The sequence below is a fragment of the Hipposideros armiger genome, unplaced genomic scaffold, assembly GCF_001890085.2.
Source record: "Hipposideros armiger isolate ML-2016 unplaced genomic scaffold, ASM189008v1 scaffold_901, whole genome shotgun sequence".
NCBI classification, from domain to species: Eukaryota; Metazoa; Chordata; class Mammalia; order Chiroptera; family Hipposideridae; genus Hipposideros; species Hipposideros armiger.
Window position 1 is genome coordinate 302,160 of NW_017732251.1, and position 14,225 is coordinate 316,384.

Genomic DNA, 14,225 nt, shown 5'->3' on the forward strand with positions numbered 1-14,225 from the left:
TCGTTTCAAGCCCCCAGTATATTCAAGCATACTGGAATGTCAAGAGAGGGTTATAAAACCAAGGTAGGTTTCAAATGTTTACAATTAGCAAACTAATTCTTTTAATATACAATGATTACAATGCAATGGAATTGTGCTAGTCACCAGATAATTACAGAATTTACTTAAAATATTAATCCATAATGCATTGCAGAGTGTCATTTGGTAATAGCACCAAGTTTAAAGTTCTACAGTGAATGCCTTGTTGTGATTATGTAGGTATAGCTCTGGGATGATAGTATAACCCCAGTTCGACAAAAATGTCAAAAACTTTTGTTTGAAGATTTTAATGAGTGTGGAGCCCAGGCCCCCATAAGCCTTAGATGTTGGAATGGAAAAGACAGATGACTTGATTAATTCAGTTTAAAAGATCCAGTTCATTGAAATATGCAGGGCAATGGAATTGAGGGCATAGATGATTAAGACAGGTTGAAGTAATGAGTTATGATTTCCAAACTGAATTGGGAAAGTGAAAACAGGAGGGAGTGATAGGTTGGTAGAAAAGAGGGAGGTTAATAATAAAACGAGGTGTAAGTAATGAAACCAGAAAGCCAAATGGCTATTAAGAGAACAGTATAACATAGTTTGATTTCACAGCTGAAGTATATCTGGATGATGACAGGGTATGAACATAGGAGCAGGTGGCTAAAGTGGTGTAGAGATGAGCGTTCATTGTACTTGAAAGGGCAAGTCATTGTAAGACTAGCATTTTGATAGTGATCTATATGGATATTGAAAATTATCCAGGATAATGGTGGGTCTTTGTATGAAGGCGACTGACTCCCTAGGGACTTCTAGGTGCCTTAAACAAATAATTGCTCCAAAAGTGGGGCTGGAGAGGAAGAGAGGAAACAAAGGATTGAATACATGTTATCATTATCCTTTACTAACCTGTGATTGAAATTTTATAAATGAAGAATAGTAAATTACAAAACCTTGGTCAGTGCTACAGAGGTGCTCACAGAACATAAAATCACTCCAAACAGTCTTTCAATCCACTTATCAAAGTAATTTTGTTCTCAGTTTAATGGCAGGTGAAACAATACTGAACAAAGGAACCTATGCTGTACCCTAAGCCCTTTAATTATAGTGTTCATAATAGTGAATGCTCTAGTTAGGGACAGCTTCCATTACAGTCCCAAGTTTTTAATCACTTTGGTTCTTAAAAAGTTTTGGTTTTTTTCCAGTTGAAGTTTTTAATGCATAGTTTCTGCCCAAAGGCTTTGTGTGGATTGATTATTGGATATGAGAGGAAGGGACTGCCAACAGGATCCTGAGGGGGTGGGGGGGTTGCTGCAAAGGAAGAGGCCATGTCACTACATGTGAAGTAATCTGGGAACATGGACAACAATGACAGCTGACATTTATGCAGAACTCATCGCAGGCCAAAAACTGGACTAAGTACTTTATGTCCATTGATTGACTCACTTAATTCTTCAAACTGTGAAGTAGCTGTCATTACCCCTAACGCCAATATTAAAGAAATTAAAGAACAGGAAATAAGTAACTTGTCTAATGTCTCACAGCTAGTAAATGGTGGAACTGGGATCTGAACTCGAATCTCTGTAACTTCAGAACCTACAAGTTTATGGTTAAATGCACTTGACATTTTTGGTATGGGGGTGGGGATGAATCCAAGAAGCAATCGGATGTCACTGAAGGGGGATTCCTTTCTCAGATGCAACTGGGGTCCAGAGCAGTTGATTAGAACCATGCTTTAGAATCTTGAGAGCCTGAAGCCTCTTCCCCTCGCCCTGCCCTACCATACCGAGGGATACAGATCCCTCCCCAGAATTCTCCTGGGCAGGTCTGGGCTGGAGGAAGATTCTCTTTTTGCTCAGGGGACCTTTTCTTGCTTCAACCTATTTATATGTCTGAACCACTAGCATTACAGACAAAAATCATTGAAACAAGAAGTTAGATTTCTTTAAAATGGGCCAGTGGATTTAAAATCAGAGTGATGCTACACAACTCTGAATATACTAAAAACACTGAGTTGCTTAAGTGGATGAATTGTATAGTATGTGAATTATCTCAATAAAGCTGCTTACTTAAAAAGTCGGAATGTATGAATTAAAGTTTTTTTTCATTGCTTTTAATGGTTTCAAATGGACTCGTTGCACTACCACATAGAGAACCAGGTGCCTGGGGTGAGCTGCTCTCCCATTCATTTTTCCTTCAGTCGACATTCGTGGAGTCCACCCTCGTGCCAGGCACAGAGATAACGAAAGGGGTGGGCTTACGTCCCCTTGGGGATGAAAGGCAGGTACGCAGAGGAATGCTGGTAACCGAAGTTAGGCACCGCTGCTTTGCGCTGAGGTTTTCATGACTATGTTGCAAGTTTCAGTGGTAAAAAAAAGTTTTCACTTTTAAAAAAGGCAACTTTGTATTTTAGTAAATTACATCAGTCACAGATCTAATCGCAAAGCTTCAAATTACAGTCATCGTTTATCCCTTTCAAGGAGTTTTTTGCTTATTGCGAAGTGAAAAAATCAATGTTAAAAAAAAGGGGGGGACCCTTATTAAAATAAGTGCTTGTTACTGGTATCTATATTAACTCCAACCTATCCTTGAGGCTTTAAACCCGCATTGGCACTCCGGTTCGTCCAGACGAGCTAACTAACGCGGGGAGGGGTTTAAGTGGATCTACACGTCCCCTCCCGACTTATTTCGGCCTTAGCCGTTTCGCATCTCGGGGCGAACTGGAAGCCTTTCAGCCTTTCCCGGGAACTGGCCGGGAACGCGCCGGGCTGGGCGGGAGGACTTCCTGCGGCCAAGGGCGGCCGCGTTCGCACAGACCAGAGTCCCGACCCAGACTGGACCCAACGCTGGTCGTCGGGTCGGCAGCCCTCACCGCACCGATCGACCGGCGCGCTCTCTGCACCACCGGGAAAAGCCCCGGCGGAGGCCAGGACTGAGGGCAAGCTGGTCACGTGCGGCCGGGAGGGGCGTTAGAGGCCGGGAGTCTGCTGGAATGTAGTCACTTGCAGGGGAAAGTTTCCCTCGGCGGCCGGCCCCGGAACCGGTGCGGGCGGGCGCGCAGAGGAAGGAAGAGCCGGGAGGAGGCGGAGCCGCAGCGCGGCTCGGGCGGGCGGTTCTCTCAACTTTAGTTTTGGCGTTTGAGGCGAGTTTCTGTCTCAGTCGGGCGCAGCCGCCGCCAGGGAAAAGAAAGGGAGGAAGGAAGGAACAAGAAAAGGAAATAAAAGAGAAAGGGGGAGGGGAAAAGCAACAAGCTGTCTGGCATCCGTCAAGGGAGTGAAGGAAAAAAGTTCTCAGGCGCCGCAGGTCCGGGTCTCTCGCAGCCCCTCCCGAGGCGCAGCCGCCAGACCAGTGGAGCCCGGGCGCAGGGCGGGGGCGGAGGCGCCGGGGCGGGGGATGCGGGGCCGCGGCGCAGCCCCCCGGCCCTGAGAGCGAGGAAAGCGCCGCTCCCGCAGCCCAGCGCAGCCCGGCCCGCTGCCGTCGCCGCTTCTCCGGTCTCGGCCCGTCGAGCCGGGGCGCCTGGGCGGAGCCCTCGCCCGCCTGGTCGGGGTGCGCGTCGGGGGAGGCAGAAACCATGGATCCCGGGCAGCAGCCGCCGCCTCAGCCGGCCCCCCAGGGCCAAGGGCAGCCGTCCGCGCAGGCCCCCCAGGGACAGGGCCCACCGTCCGGGCCCGGGCAGCCGGCACCCCCGGGGTCCCAGGCGGCGTCTCAGGCGCCCCCGGCCGGACACCAGATCGTGCACGTCCGAGGGGACTCGGAGACCGACCTGGAGGCGCTTTTCAACGCCGTCATGAACCCCAAGACGGCCAACGTGCCTCAGACAGTGCCCATGAGGCTCCGGAAGCTGCCTGACTCCTTCTTTAAGCCGCCGGAGCCCAAATCCCACTCCCGACAGGTAACCTCGCCGCCCCTCTACTTCCCCGTCGGGCGGGCCCCGGGACGGTCGGGAGCGGCGGTGGCCAGTCCTGGCCAGGAGTTGGGGGGGTCCGGGAGCTCTAGCGGGGCTGGGATCTCGCCGAGACGTGGAGGAACCGGAGGAGTCCGCTGGGCCGCGGTTACCGGCTCCCCGCTCCTCCCGGAGTCTGGAGCCGAGATTTGTTTTTCCCCTCGGAGTTTTCTCTCCGCGGTTGCAGCCCCGGGGGGCGTGCTTTCCCCCCTTCTTCCTTTCTTTCTTTCTTCCTGGGGCTCCCGGGAGGTTGGCGGGAGTGGCGGGGGAGGTGGGGAGGAAGGAAGGGGGTGGGGAGCGCCGGCCCGGGCCGCGGTGGGCTTGCACAATGCGCGCGCCTCCGCGCGCTCCGCACCTTCGCTCCCGCCGCCGCCGCCGCGAGGGGGTGGGGGGCCTCTGGCATGTGTGTGTGGGTGAGCTGCCAGCGGCGGCCGAGTTAGTGAAGTTGAGACCCGAGCCCCCTTTCCTTCGGGGCCTCTCGGTCCACTTCAGTCTCCTGGAGAGTCAAATAATTGTTCTCTTGTTTCCCAGTGTTGATTAGGGGTGGGGGTTGATCCCGTCCCTGTAGTTTCTTGCGCTTTCTCCCCCTCCCCCTCCCCCTCCCGAAAGCATTTATTTTCCTCGCGGCCCCGGCGCTTTATGAATACAGGATCCAGACTTTCCTGGAAGTTGTTTATGGAGTTAGTGCTTTCACCCCTGCGTTTCCCTTGTGCCTTGGAACTCGGGCAGGCTCGCACTAATCAAACTCAGTAGGTTCACGTGTTGGTTTCCCAATTGTGGACTATTTACGGTCTGCTGAAATGCTTTTAAATTAGCCACATCTGCACGTTGCGCAGGACCTGAGTTGCGCTTTAACAGTGCCTTGGTTTTAACACAAGCCTTTGATAATAACACTGCAGGTTGACTCATAGCCGAGTCCTGCCTAGTTCAACTGTGATTACAAGTTAATGTTTGGGAAGCGATGACTAATTCGAGGCTCGCCATTGCTTTTTAATTCTTATTGAGGATATGAACATGGCTGTTCACGTACACAACGTTCGGTTATTTTGTCAACTTGATGCAACATTGAAGTGAAACTATTATGAACTTGTTAACATTCCAGCAGGTCCCAGTAGGTTTGTTTAGTGTAGGTTTTTCTTTCCTTTTTAAAAAAGAACTTGCTTCAGGCTAAACTTCAGCATAGGAACTGTGCCCAAAAGTTAATTGGTTTTCCAAATACTGCGATGTAGTTAGTCCACTCGGGCTGTAACTTGAGTGGAAAGAAGAGTTATCGCCCCCACTGCCATTCCCCCATCTATTTGCAGACCTGTTGTATGTTCTCCTGCCGCAGGCCAAGTAGGGGGTTTTAGAACTCAGAAAAACTCCCTTAACCTGCCGGCTAAAACCTGGGTTATAAGAAGGAGGAAGGAAAAATAATTTAGCTGCTTGCCTAAACACTTCATTTTGTAAGAAGTAGACTTAGATACGCTTTTTTCTCTTCCCCATGGAAGTCGGTTTCTGCACTTATAATGTGTGGGCATTGCACACTACAGACTACACAGCTATGCTGCTAGTTACTTAATATGTTTTGAAAGTATAATACACATAGGAGATTGAATTCCCCATTTTGTGGCATCTATAAGCCAAAAAGAATTGCAACTGAAAAGTTTACTTATTTGTCTAGTAAATAATTGCACAAGAATTTATATCCAGCAGTTTATGAATTCATACTATTCATTGTCTATAGTTTTGTTTTTAATAAGTTTCTTAACTGAGTGTTGTGCATCTGTAAGTTTGACTTTTATTTCTGCTAATGATTTCCTAATTCAAATATATTCTGAATGGAAATTCAGAAATGGACATGACTTTAAGGCATAAACACTCCTGCTGATTGCTTCCAGTCTCCCTTGCCTATATGAATCCAGGGAATTCTAACTTTTTGATAATCAACTCTTAATTCTAATGAAGGAATTGAAATAACTTGAATTATAAATAGTAGCAGATGGGTTGTAAACACTGTTATCCACAAACTGTTGGCTATAAATCCATTCATATATATTCACTTTTTTTTTATCATGGAAAAAGCTATTTTACAAATGAGAAAGCTGCCCTGTCACACTAGCCAGCTTGTACTGGAACCCAGATCTTTGGGGTGTTAGTGCAGAATTTTTTCTGCAGTAACGTAGTGCTCAACATATAAGTGTGTAAGTTCTTAAGTTATATTGTAATTGAACTGTTGACATCTTTATCATCTAGATACAAATACATGGTTGGATTTTCATTTCATTCATTAGGTTGCTTTTAAGAACATTTGGATAGTTGTGAACCTTGCATTCATTAAAAGTTGTATAACTTGTAGTGATTGCTTTATTGATGGCATTTGTTCATGATGAGAAAAAAATGACAGTTGTCATGTGTCTAGGGCTTGGCTGAAAAAAATATTAATACTTAACCTAGTGTTAAAAAAAGAAAGAATGCATAGTATTATATTCCTTGGGTTTTGTTTATACCTGGAGCATTTTAGAACTTGGAAAAGCACCCATAGTGCCTTGGCTTTTTAGAAATTAGGTTTTAAAATTCAACATTTATTATTTTAGAGATGTTTCATTCTGTACTATTTGCCCTATAATGTGTAGAAGGCACAGCTAATGTATAGTAGGTAGAAATTCACTTTGATGGACTGCTCACTCATAAAATTACAAATGTTTGTAAAAGTACATAAACCATTTAAAAGCATCCATCTGCAAATCTATATTCTCCGGTGTCAAAAATTAAATATTGAAATTTGCCTTTGGTACTTAGATATTTGTTTGCAATGAATTCTAACTAGGAAATTTAAAGGGACTCTATTTAAGAACAATCTTTAAGAAAACTTGGTTTTAATATTCCTGTAGGCCAGTACGGATGCAGGCACTGCAGGAGCCCTGACTCCACAGCACGTTCGAGCTCATTCCTCTCCAGCTTCCCTGCAGCTGGGAGCTGTGTCTCCTGGGACACTCACCCCCACTGGAGTAGTCTCTGGCCCAGCAGCTACACCCACTGCTCAACACCTTCGACAGTCTTCTTTTGAAATACCTGATGACGTACCTCTGCCAGCAGGCTGGGAGATGGCAAAGACATCTTCTGGTCAGAGATACTTCTTAAAGTAAGTGCAGATAATGGTGGGAGATATTTTTCTAAGAAAAATATACTTTTGGAAAGCACAGTAAAGTGGTATCAAGATATAACATGTCATTTTTTATATTTAACTTAATATTTCTTAATATTTTTATATTTAACTTAATATATCAAGTTCAGTTATATTCTCCATTTTTTTTTTTTTTTTTAGTTTGGTATGACCTAAATACCTCCTTTAGCTTGGGCAGTATTTTGAAAGCTTGATTGATTCTTGTTTCAGAGTCCTTTAATCTTTTCTTTTGTGGCAGTTTGGATATTCTCATTTTGAGTTTGTGCCAAATCTACTAATTAGCCTAGCTCAAAGCTGAAAGAATAACATAAAAAATTTCAAATTGTGAGAATTATAGGGCTGGTATAGTCTAATGAAATTTGTATGGCATGAATATCTTTTAAAATAAACATTTTATTGGTAGAGAAAAACTACAAAATAAGACTTCTTTGGGAGTCTAATTTTACAGTAGATTGTGAAATGACAAACCCTTTAGCTGCAGTTGGAGGTGATTGATCGGGTTTTCTTTCCAAAATGTAGAGAAACATGAATTTTCAGATTTGATATACAATCTCTCAGTGGCAAACTTCTTTCAAGCTAAGCAGGTCTTAGAACAGAGTCCCCCTTCTCTGGGAAAACAATAACAAGGCCATTGGGTCATTTATTTTTATCAGACTTTTTGTCTTTAACAAAATAGTAACATTTTATTAAAACTGAAAAGATCAAAATAGAGTTTTATCCTCTCTCATTTTGAAATTATTGGGTCGTCGGAAAAGTCATGATGTATTTTTCTATGTTTTTCATTGCAAAAATGTGCTGTGACTTTTCCGATGACCCAATATAAATAAGACCTTAATATTTTTATCTGGCTTGTTTGGATTAAGTGTATATAAAATGTTTTCTAAAAGTAATTATTATAGACTGAAATGGATGTTTTTAAAAGGTAGCTTACTTAGTACTGTTTAATCAGGTTGAGATAATAAAGTGAAAAACAATCTATTTTGATTGAGATCTGTGATTGAGATCTCTCCTAAGGCAAATGTAACATTTACTTATTAGATCAGATAATATAATTAATGATACTGTTTTATTGTGTCTTAGTAATTATTTTATATCGACTGTCTTTCAGGGTAGGTTACTACTTTACAATGTAAGATATAAGAGAAGAGCAGAGGACAGTGTTTGATCTTGAAAAGTTCCTACAGTTTTTGCCCCCTTTCCTGCACTTTTTTTCTTCATTTCATTCGTTTTCTGGTGTCCTGGTATCCATTTCAAAGGGTCAGGTTTCAACCAGAACAATAAAGGGCCTGAGACTGGAAAGTACACATAAGTCTGGCAAACTCATCTGCATGAGCAAGATCATTTGTTCTCAAGCAGACATCCAAAGTAAATGATTGAAAGAGCTGCTAGCTGTGAGGATGTGTCTTTAAGGGAAAAGGAGTGGAAACAAACCAGGTTGTTAGGAGGAAAAAGAAAGGCTGTGCTTTTTTGAACCTCTCCCTGCTGGGTCACATGCTGACTTGGGGGAGATTTTTAAACAGCTTGATGACCTGCTTGCCTCCTTCCTTTGGTTGATTCTGTAGCTAAAAGTGTAATGTTAAAAAGCAACATTTATGCTTTTCTTAGTCTTTGGTATCTTGTAATAATTGCTTATAGGTGACATATACCAACATTTTCATTTTGAACGATCTTTTTGGTTTGAACTGAAATATTCTATAATTTTTAAAAGTTTTCATTGGTTCTTTGAGAAGTGTTTTTCTTAAAGATATTGATAAAGCTGGATCAATGAAGAGTGTGTACACATACACATCACACCACTCGAACACCCCACTCGAGTGGGCCTGTAGGCCAAAATGATATGAAAATTGTGCCATATGAGTAATGATTGCAGTTGTGGAGAGCTTACCTGAAAAAGAAAAAACTGGGAAAAGAGAAATAAACATGATTGTTCAAGACTTTTGAATTGCTTTTTTTGAAAGTTGCTAAGAGAATTAAATCTTAAAAGTTCTCATCACAAAAAAAAAAAATCTGTAACTCTATATAGTGACAGATGTTAACTAGACTTATTGTGGGGATCATTTTTCAATATATATCAATGCCAAATCATGTTGTTCACCTGAAACTAATATAATGTACGTCGATTATACCTCAATTAATAAAAAGTGGGAAAAATTTTTTTTGAGGGACTCGCATGTGGAAGTAAAATTAGTTAGACTTATTATATTGTAAGCAAACATGAGGATTTTTATTTCATGGAATAATTTTCTTATATCAAATCTTTCAGAAATGGAAGAGTTTTCCCAAAGAGATGGATCTCGGTCAGGGAAAGCAGGCAAAACCATGAATTAGTTGGTAGCTGTCAGGAATTGTAGAGAGGGTCCCTAAGCATTGGGTGTGGACGATGGTACTAGTCTTCTGTTTTTCTAAAGAGTACCTGCTTTATGAACAATATGTAATTTGGAGAAAAGTTATAAAAAGATTAGTTCACATCCAGTTGTTAAGCTACTTCCATGATGTTATGGGCTGTATGAGTTGTCATAAACAATTTAATTTTGTGTACTGCACAGGTGAATGACTAATATCTATCCTGACTGTGAGTCAAAGATGATGATAAATGAAGCTTTTGGAGCCAAGTTGCTGTTGTCAAAGCTCATTTGTATCCTAATTTTGATATTTTAAAATCAGGCTCTTTGTAATCAATACTTAAATATTTTCTTTTTGTGTCTGAAGAAGATTGCTGTTGTCAGCTAGATGTAGAATGAGGATTTTAACTAGTTGCATACTTCACACTCATTTCAACAGTGAAAAATTATGCCTTACTAAACACCTTTTTGTTGGAACTAACTTTTGAGTTACAAAGTGTTTAATTTATTGAGATTTATACTTGGCATGAAGAAATCTGACCATAAATGGTCCAAACATGCAATGTGATGTAATTTAACTGAAAACTTAGAATTGTTGACTTTGGAAACAACTGATTGTTGCCTGTGACCATAGATGAATGAGTTTTTGAAGTCAATTGGCCCATCCTCTAGGCAGCATAATTACTGAAGGATACTAGACAGGCAGTCATTGGCATTTTTAAAGCCCTTCATAGGTGAGTGAGATCTTCTGGAGAAGACTTATACCAGAGCTTGGCAAGTGATAAGGTGAAATTATGGTACTAACTACATTTATCAACACACACTCAAGCTCTGGTATGATTTTGAAGTATATAATAAAAGCTTAGTCTGTATATTGTATATAATAGTCTACTGAATTTACTGTTTAAAACTAAGTTATTCAACATTGCATATTGAGCTTTTACTTAAAAAGAATTCTTTCTCTTTATTACTCTGAAAATTATTGCCGTCTTCAGCTGTCTTATAGTTTTCCTACAGGAAATAGTTCTTCAAGTAGTTGGTCAACAACTTCCTATTTCTTTATAAGCAGCTGAATAACTTCCTGAATTAGCATTCTATAATATCTGTGGTTACAAAGAGTGTTTTTCTGAGATTTATTTTATTGAATCTGATACCTTGTAACTATTACCATGTACAAAGAACTTCTTGTATGTAATGTACCACATAGGACTTGATACTTTGATATAGCAAATCTAATCCAATTATTTTAAAAGTTTGCATTGTTTTAATGTTCTAATTTTAAAAGATCATTTTGTTTCATTTCTATTATTTATAACTTTCTGAATAACTGACCGCAGTGTTTTTAAACCTTGAGGATTCAAGATTTTTTGTGTCTTGTGATCTGATTAAAAGTTATATTCAGTATCTTGATCCACAGTTTAAAAGCGTATTTTTTCAGAGATTTTCAACATTACACAGCATATAACTTAGCTAGTTTTCTAACGTTGAATTAACTTGCTTGTGGATGTTATTGATCACTATAAATGGTTTCTTTTTTGCTGCATAAGTTATTTTATAAGTTAATGCTCCACTGCCCTAATTACTTTAGAAATGTATCGAAGATTATTAAACTGCTTCTCCCGAAATACTTGCCCAGAAGACTATAAACATACACAATGTGTATTGTTACCGTAATAAAGATTATTAGATCTTTCTAAAAGAAACAGTTACGTAAAGAATAAGGCTATTCTGGTTTTTTGTTTGTTGTTTTTTGGGCCTTTCTATATCAAGGGTAACTCCAATGAGTTCCCTTTAAAAATGAAAAGCTTGTAATATTGCCATTAAAGGTTGATTAAGCAGAAAAAAACCCAATTCAAATTGCAATCATGAAGTATTTCCCTACCTGAGAGGAGGGCCAGACTCTGCCTGTTTGTCTTGCTATTGAGGCTGAGTGGAGAGAGAAGATGAAAGTATGCCCTCAGCTCTCAGAAAAAATGCTTGCTTCTGCTCAGTGGGTGGGCATCCTAGGAAAGAATGGCCCCCAGTGCCACAATGATTTAGGCAGAAAAACTGACGGAACTGTTGAATACAGTGGCAGAAGAAAAACAGTTGGAAGATAGTGGATGTGACAGTAAATAGAACATAGAGATGAATGTATTTCTTAGGGAAAAGAATGAGTATTTTTAATGTGAACTAAGAAGGCTGTTTAGTTAACAAACTAGATGTTTAAATGCAGCAAACTCAATGGGCAAATACAACATGGTAGGTTAATTTTCTTTAAAAAAGAAAAAAACTTTCAAAAAAATATTCCTCCCCAAAAGCCTCATGTTAACTATTAAGGAAAAAAAAAAACTAAGTAGTATTTGAATAATTGAAACTTTAAAAAAAAAATGTTTTTATACCCTGAGATTAGTCCTCACTAGTAATGGAGAGAAATATGTTTTACTTTATAGTTAGGAAAAACATTGCAAATTGGCATCCCAAAATAATGCTAGCATAACTCTGAATTGCTTTTTTTACCTTAAGGCTTTTGGGAATAGGTAAACTCTAAACCTAACCTGTTAGCTGTCAAAATGTATAGTGAAGTTTAGGCTTAGGGCAAATCAAAGTGAAGTGATTTTTAAAATCAGTTGTTAAGACTTAAGATTATTCAAACTTAATTTACTACCTTCAGTAATAGCATAATTTAGCCATTAATTATGGCTTGAAAGTTTAATAATAGTTGAGTAGCATTGCATAAAGGGAGGTCTTAAAGAGCTGTGTGGTTCTATAACTATGGTTACTGAGTGATGCAGTTCTTACAAAAAGGGCTTCTGCTTCTAGGATTAACCAGAACTTCAAGCCATGAAAGGGGCATTGCTGTTTTTATGAAGAAGAATTGCTTTCATGGTTCTGGTTGCTCAAGTACTGTAGCACCAGGTTTTCCTGGGAACAAGTGCTGCCACCGTAGAATATTTGCGTAGGGCTTGACCCCTTCTGAAAGCAAACAAAGAAGTTTGGTATAAGTCACAATAGCCCCTTTTTTTTCTTCTTCCCTTCAATATTTTAGACAAGGAAAAATGGTCTGTAGTTTAATCCTCATTTGGCTCTTACCATGAGAGGAATCATAATCTTTAATACATCATATGATAAGGTGTTTCTCTGAATAATGTAGCAAATTATTAATGTTGCAAATGAGGCTAGCTATTAAAATACCTCCGTTTTCTTCCACCAAATATTTACAATGCTTCATTTTGTGGCGAGTGCTATTTATTATCTGCATACACTTCAGTGTGGTTCTCTATCTCTTCACGGGATAGTATTAGTCACTAGCCTTATTAAATCTTCAGCTGGATGCTGATTTGGGGGTAGTGAGGGTACTTTTTGTTCTAAGTTTCTTCCTTCCTTCCTCTTGTAATTGCTTGCTTAACGTGAGCAGATTTTTTTGTTTATTTTTAAAGTAAGGTCTTTCTTTGACCAATAAGTATATTTAGAGAGATGTACTTGTTGATTCGTGCATGGAAACTTACTATAGACTATTTGATTTGAGGTTTAGAGTAAAGATGACTTTCTTCAGAGTGCTACTATGTGCAAAACATTGAATGTGAACTAGAAAGTTTTTTGAAATTTAACTTCTCATATATTCTGAAGTGACTAATATAGAGCAGGCTTTTCAGAAGGGACTCAACCCTACTACCATCTCGGAAATGGGGATAAAATATGGATTTCTTTGTGTCCGAGTAGGAAGGTGGGATTCTTTTGTTTTATATTTATGGAACTGTCCACCCTCCTTCTTCTTCCTCCCCCATGTATCAGATTTTATGTCTTTTTAATAAGGTGTATGTTTTTTATTATAAAAGTAACAGATGTTTATTAGAGAGAAACTCAGGAATGGAGAAAGGGGAGGAAACACCTAGATTCTGCCAAGAGGGGTTTGAAGATACTTATTTTCATTGCCTAATATATAAATACATATTTTGAAATTTAGTTTTTAGGGAAGTAACATATACATAAATTTAGAATGTCCCATAGTACTATACAATTTATAAAGAAAAAGAGCCATTCTGACCCACTTTTCTTTATCTCTGACTTAACATTCTCCAGAGGCAAACACTTCCAACTCCTTTGAAATCCCCTCGCCCCATACTTTAAAAAATTCCATATTTATAAAATATGCTACACTATTTCTTAAATATTCTGTACTCCCTAAATTCCTCCTTTCTTAATCCTTCCGGTATAATTACTCTTAACTTTTTAAAGTATTTTTACATTGTTATGACTATAGGATTTGCAGCTGAGCTGTATGATGTAATATGATTTTCCAAACAACTTTGATGTTTTCTTGGAATTGTTAATTGCCTTGTTTTTTCATTTGTATTTCTGTTGCTTTTTTGCCCCCTTGGAGACATCTCTGAGTCTCTTGTCCTCCTGCTCTGGGCTAGACTGGTTGCTGTCAATCTTCAGAGTTGTCATCCTGGTACGTCTTTACTTTCATCCTGGTACGTCTTTACTTTCATCCTGGAAGGTACCTGCATCATTCTTCTTTTTTTAAAAAATCTCTCTCTCTCTCTCATTTTTAAAATTTATTTTATTTTATTGGGGAGCAGTATTTTTCCAGGACCCATCAGCTCCAAGTCAAGTAGTTGTTTCAATCTAGTTATGGAGGGCGCAACTGAGTGGCCCATGTGGAGATCAAACCATCAACCTTGGTGTTATGAGCACTGTGCTCTAACCAACTGAGCTAACTGGCTGCCCCATGCATCATTCTTAATTGGCTAACCCTATGTACTGTTTT

General features: G+C 40.1%; 1 protein-coding gene across 12 annotated transcripts in view; it reads left to right on the top strand.

Moving 5' to 3' along the window:
- The first annotated feature begins 2,825 nt into the window (after positions 1-2,825).
- Positions 2,826-14,225, top strand: part of YAP1 (Yes1 associated transcriptional regulator) — a 120,585-nt gene continuing 109,185 nt past the window's right edge. For 4 of the 12 annotated variants that reach the window (XM_019630337.1, XM_019630334.1, XM_019630343.1 and 1 more), the window contains exons 1-2: positions 2,827-3,913; positions 6,838-7,088. In XM_019630337.1, the coding sequence (XP_019485882.1) occupies positions 3,593-3,913; positions 6,838-7,088 (572 nt within the window). In that variant the 5' untranslated portion in view covers positions 2,827-3,592. Of the gene's footprint in view, positions 3,914-6,837; positions 7,089-14,225 lie in introns of all 12 variants that reach the window. The other 8 variants (XM_019630339.1, XM_019630338.1, XM_019630336.1 and 5 more) reach the window with 4 other exon arrangements.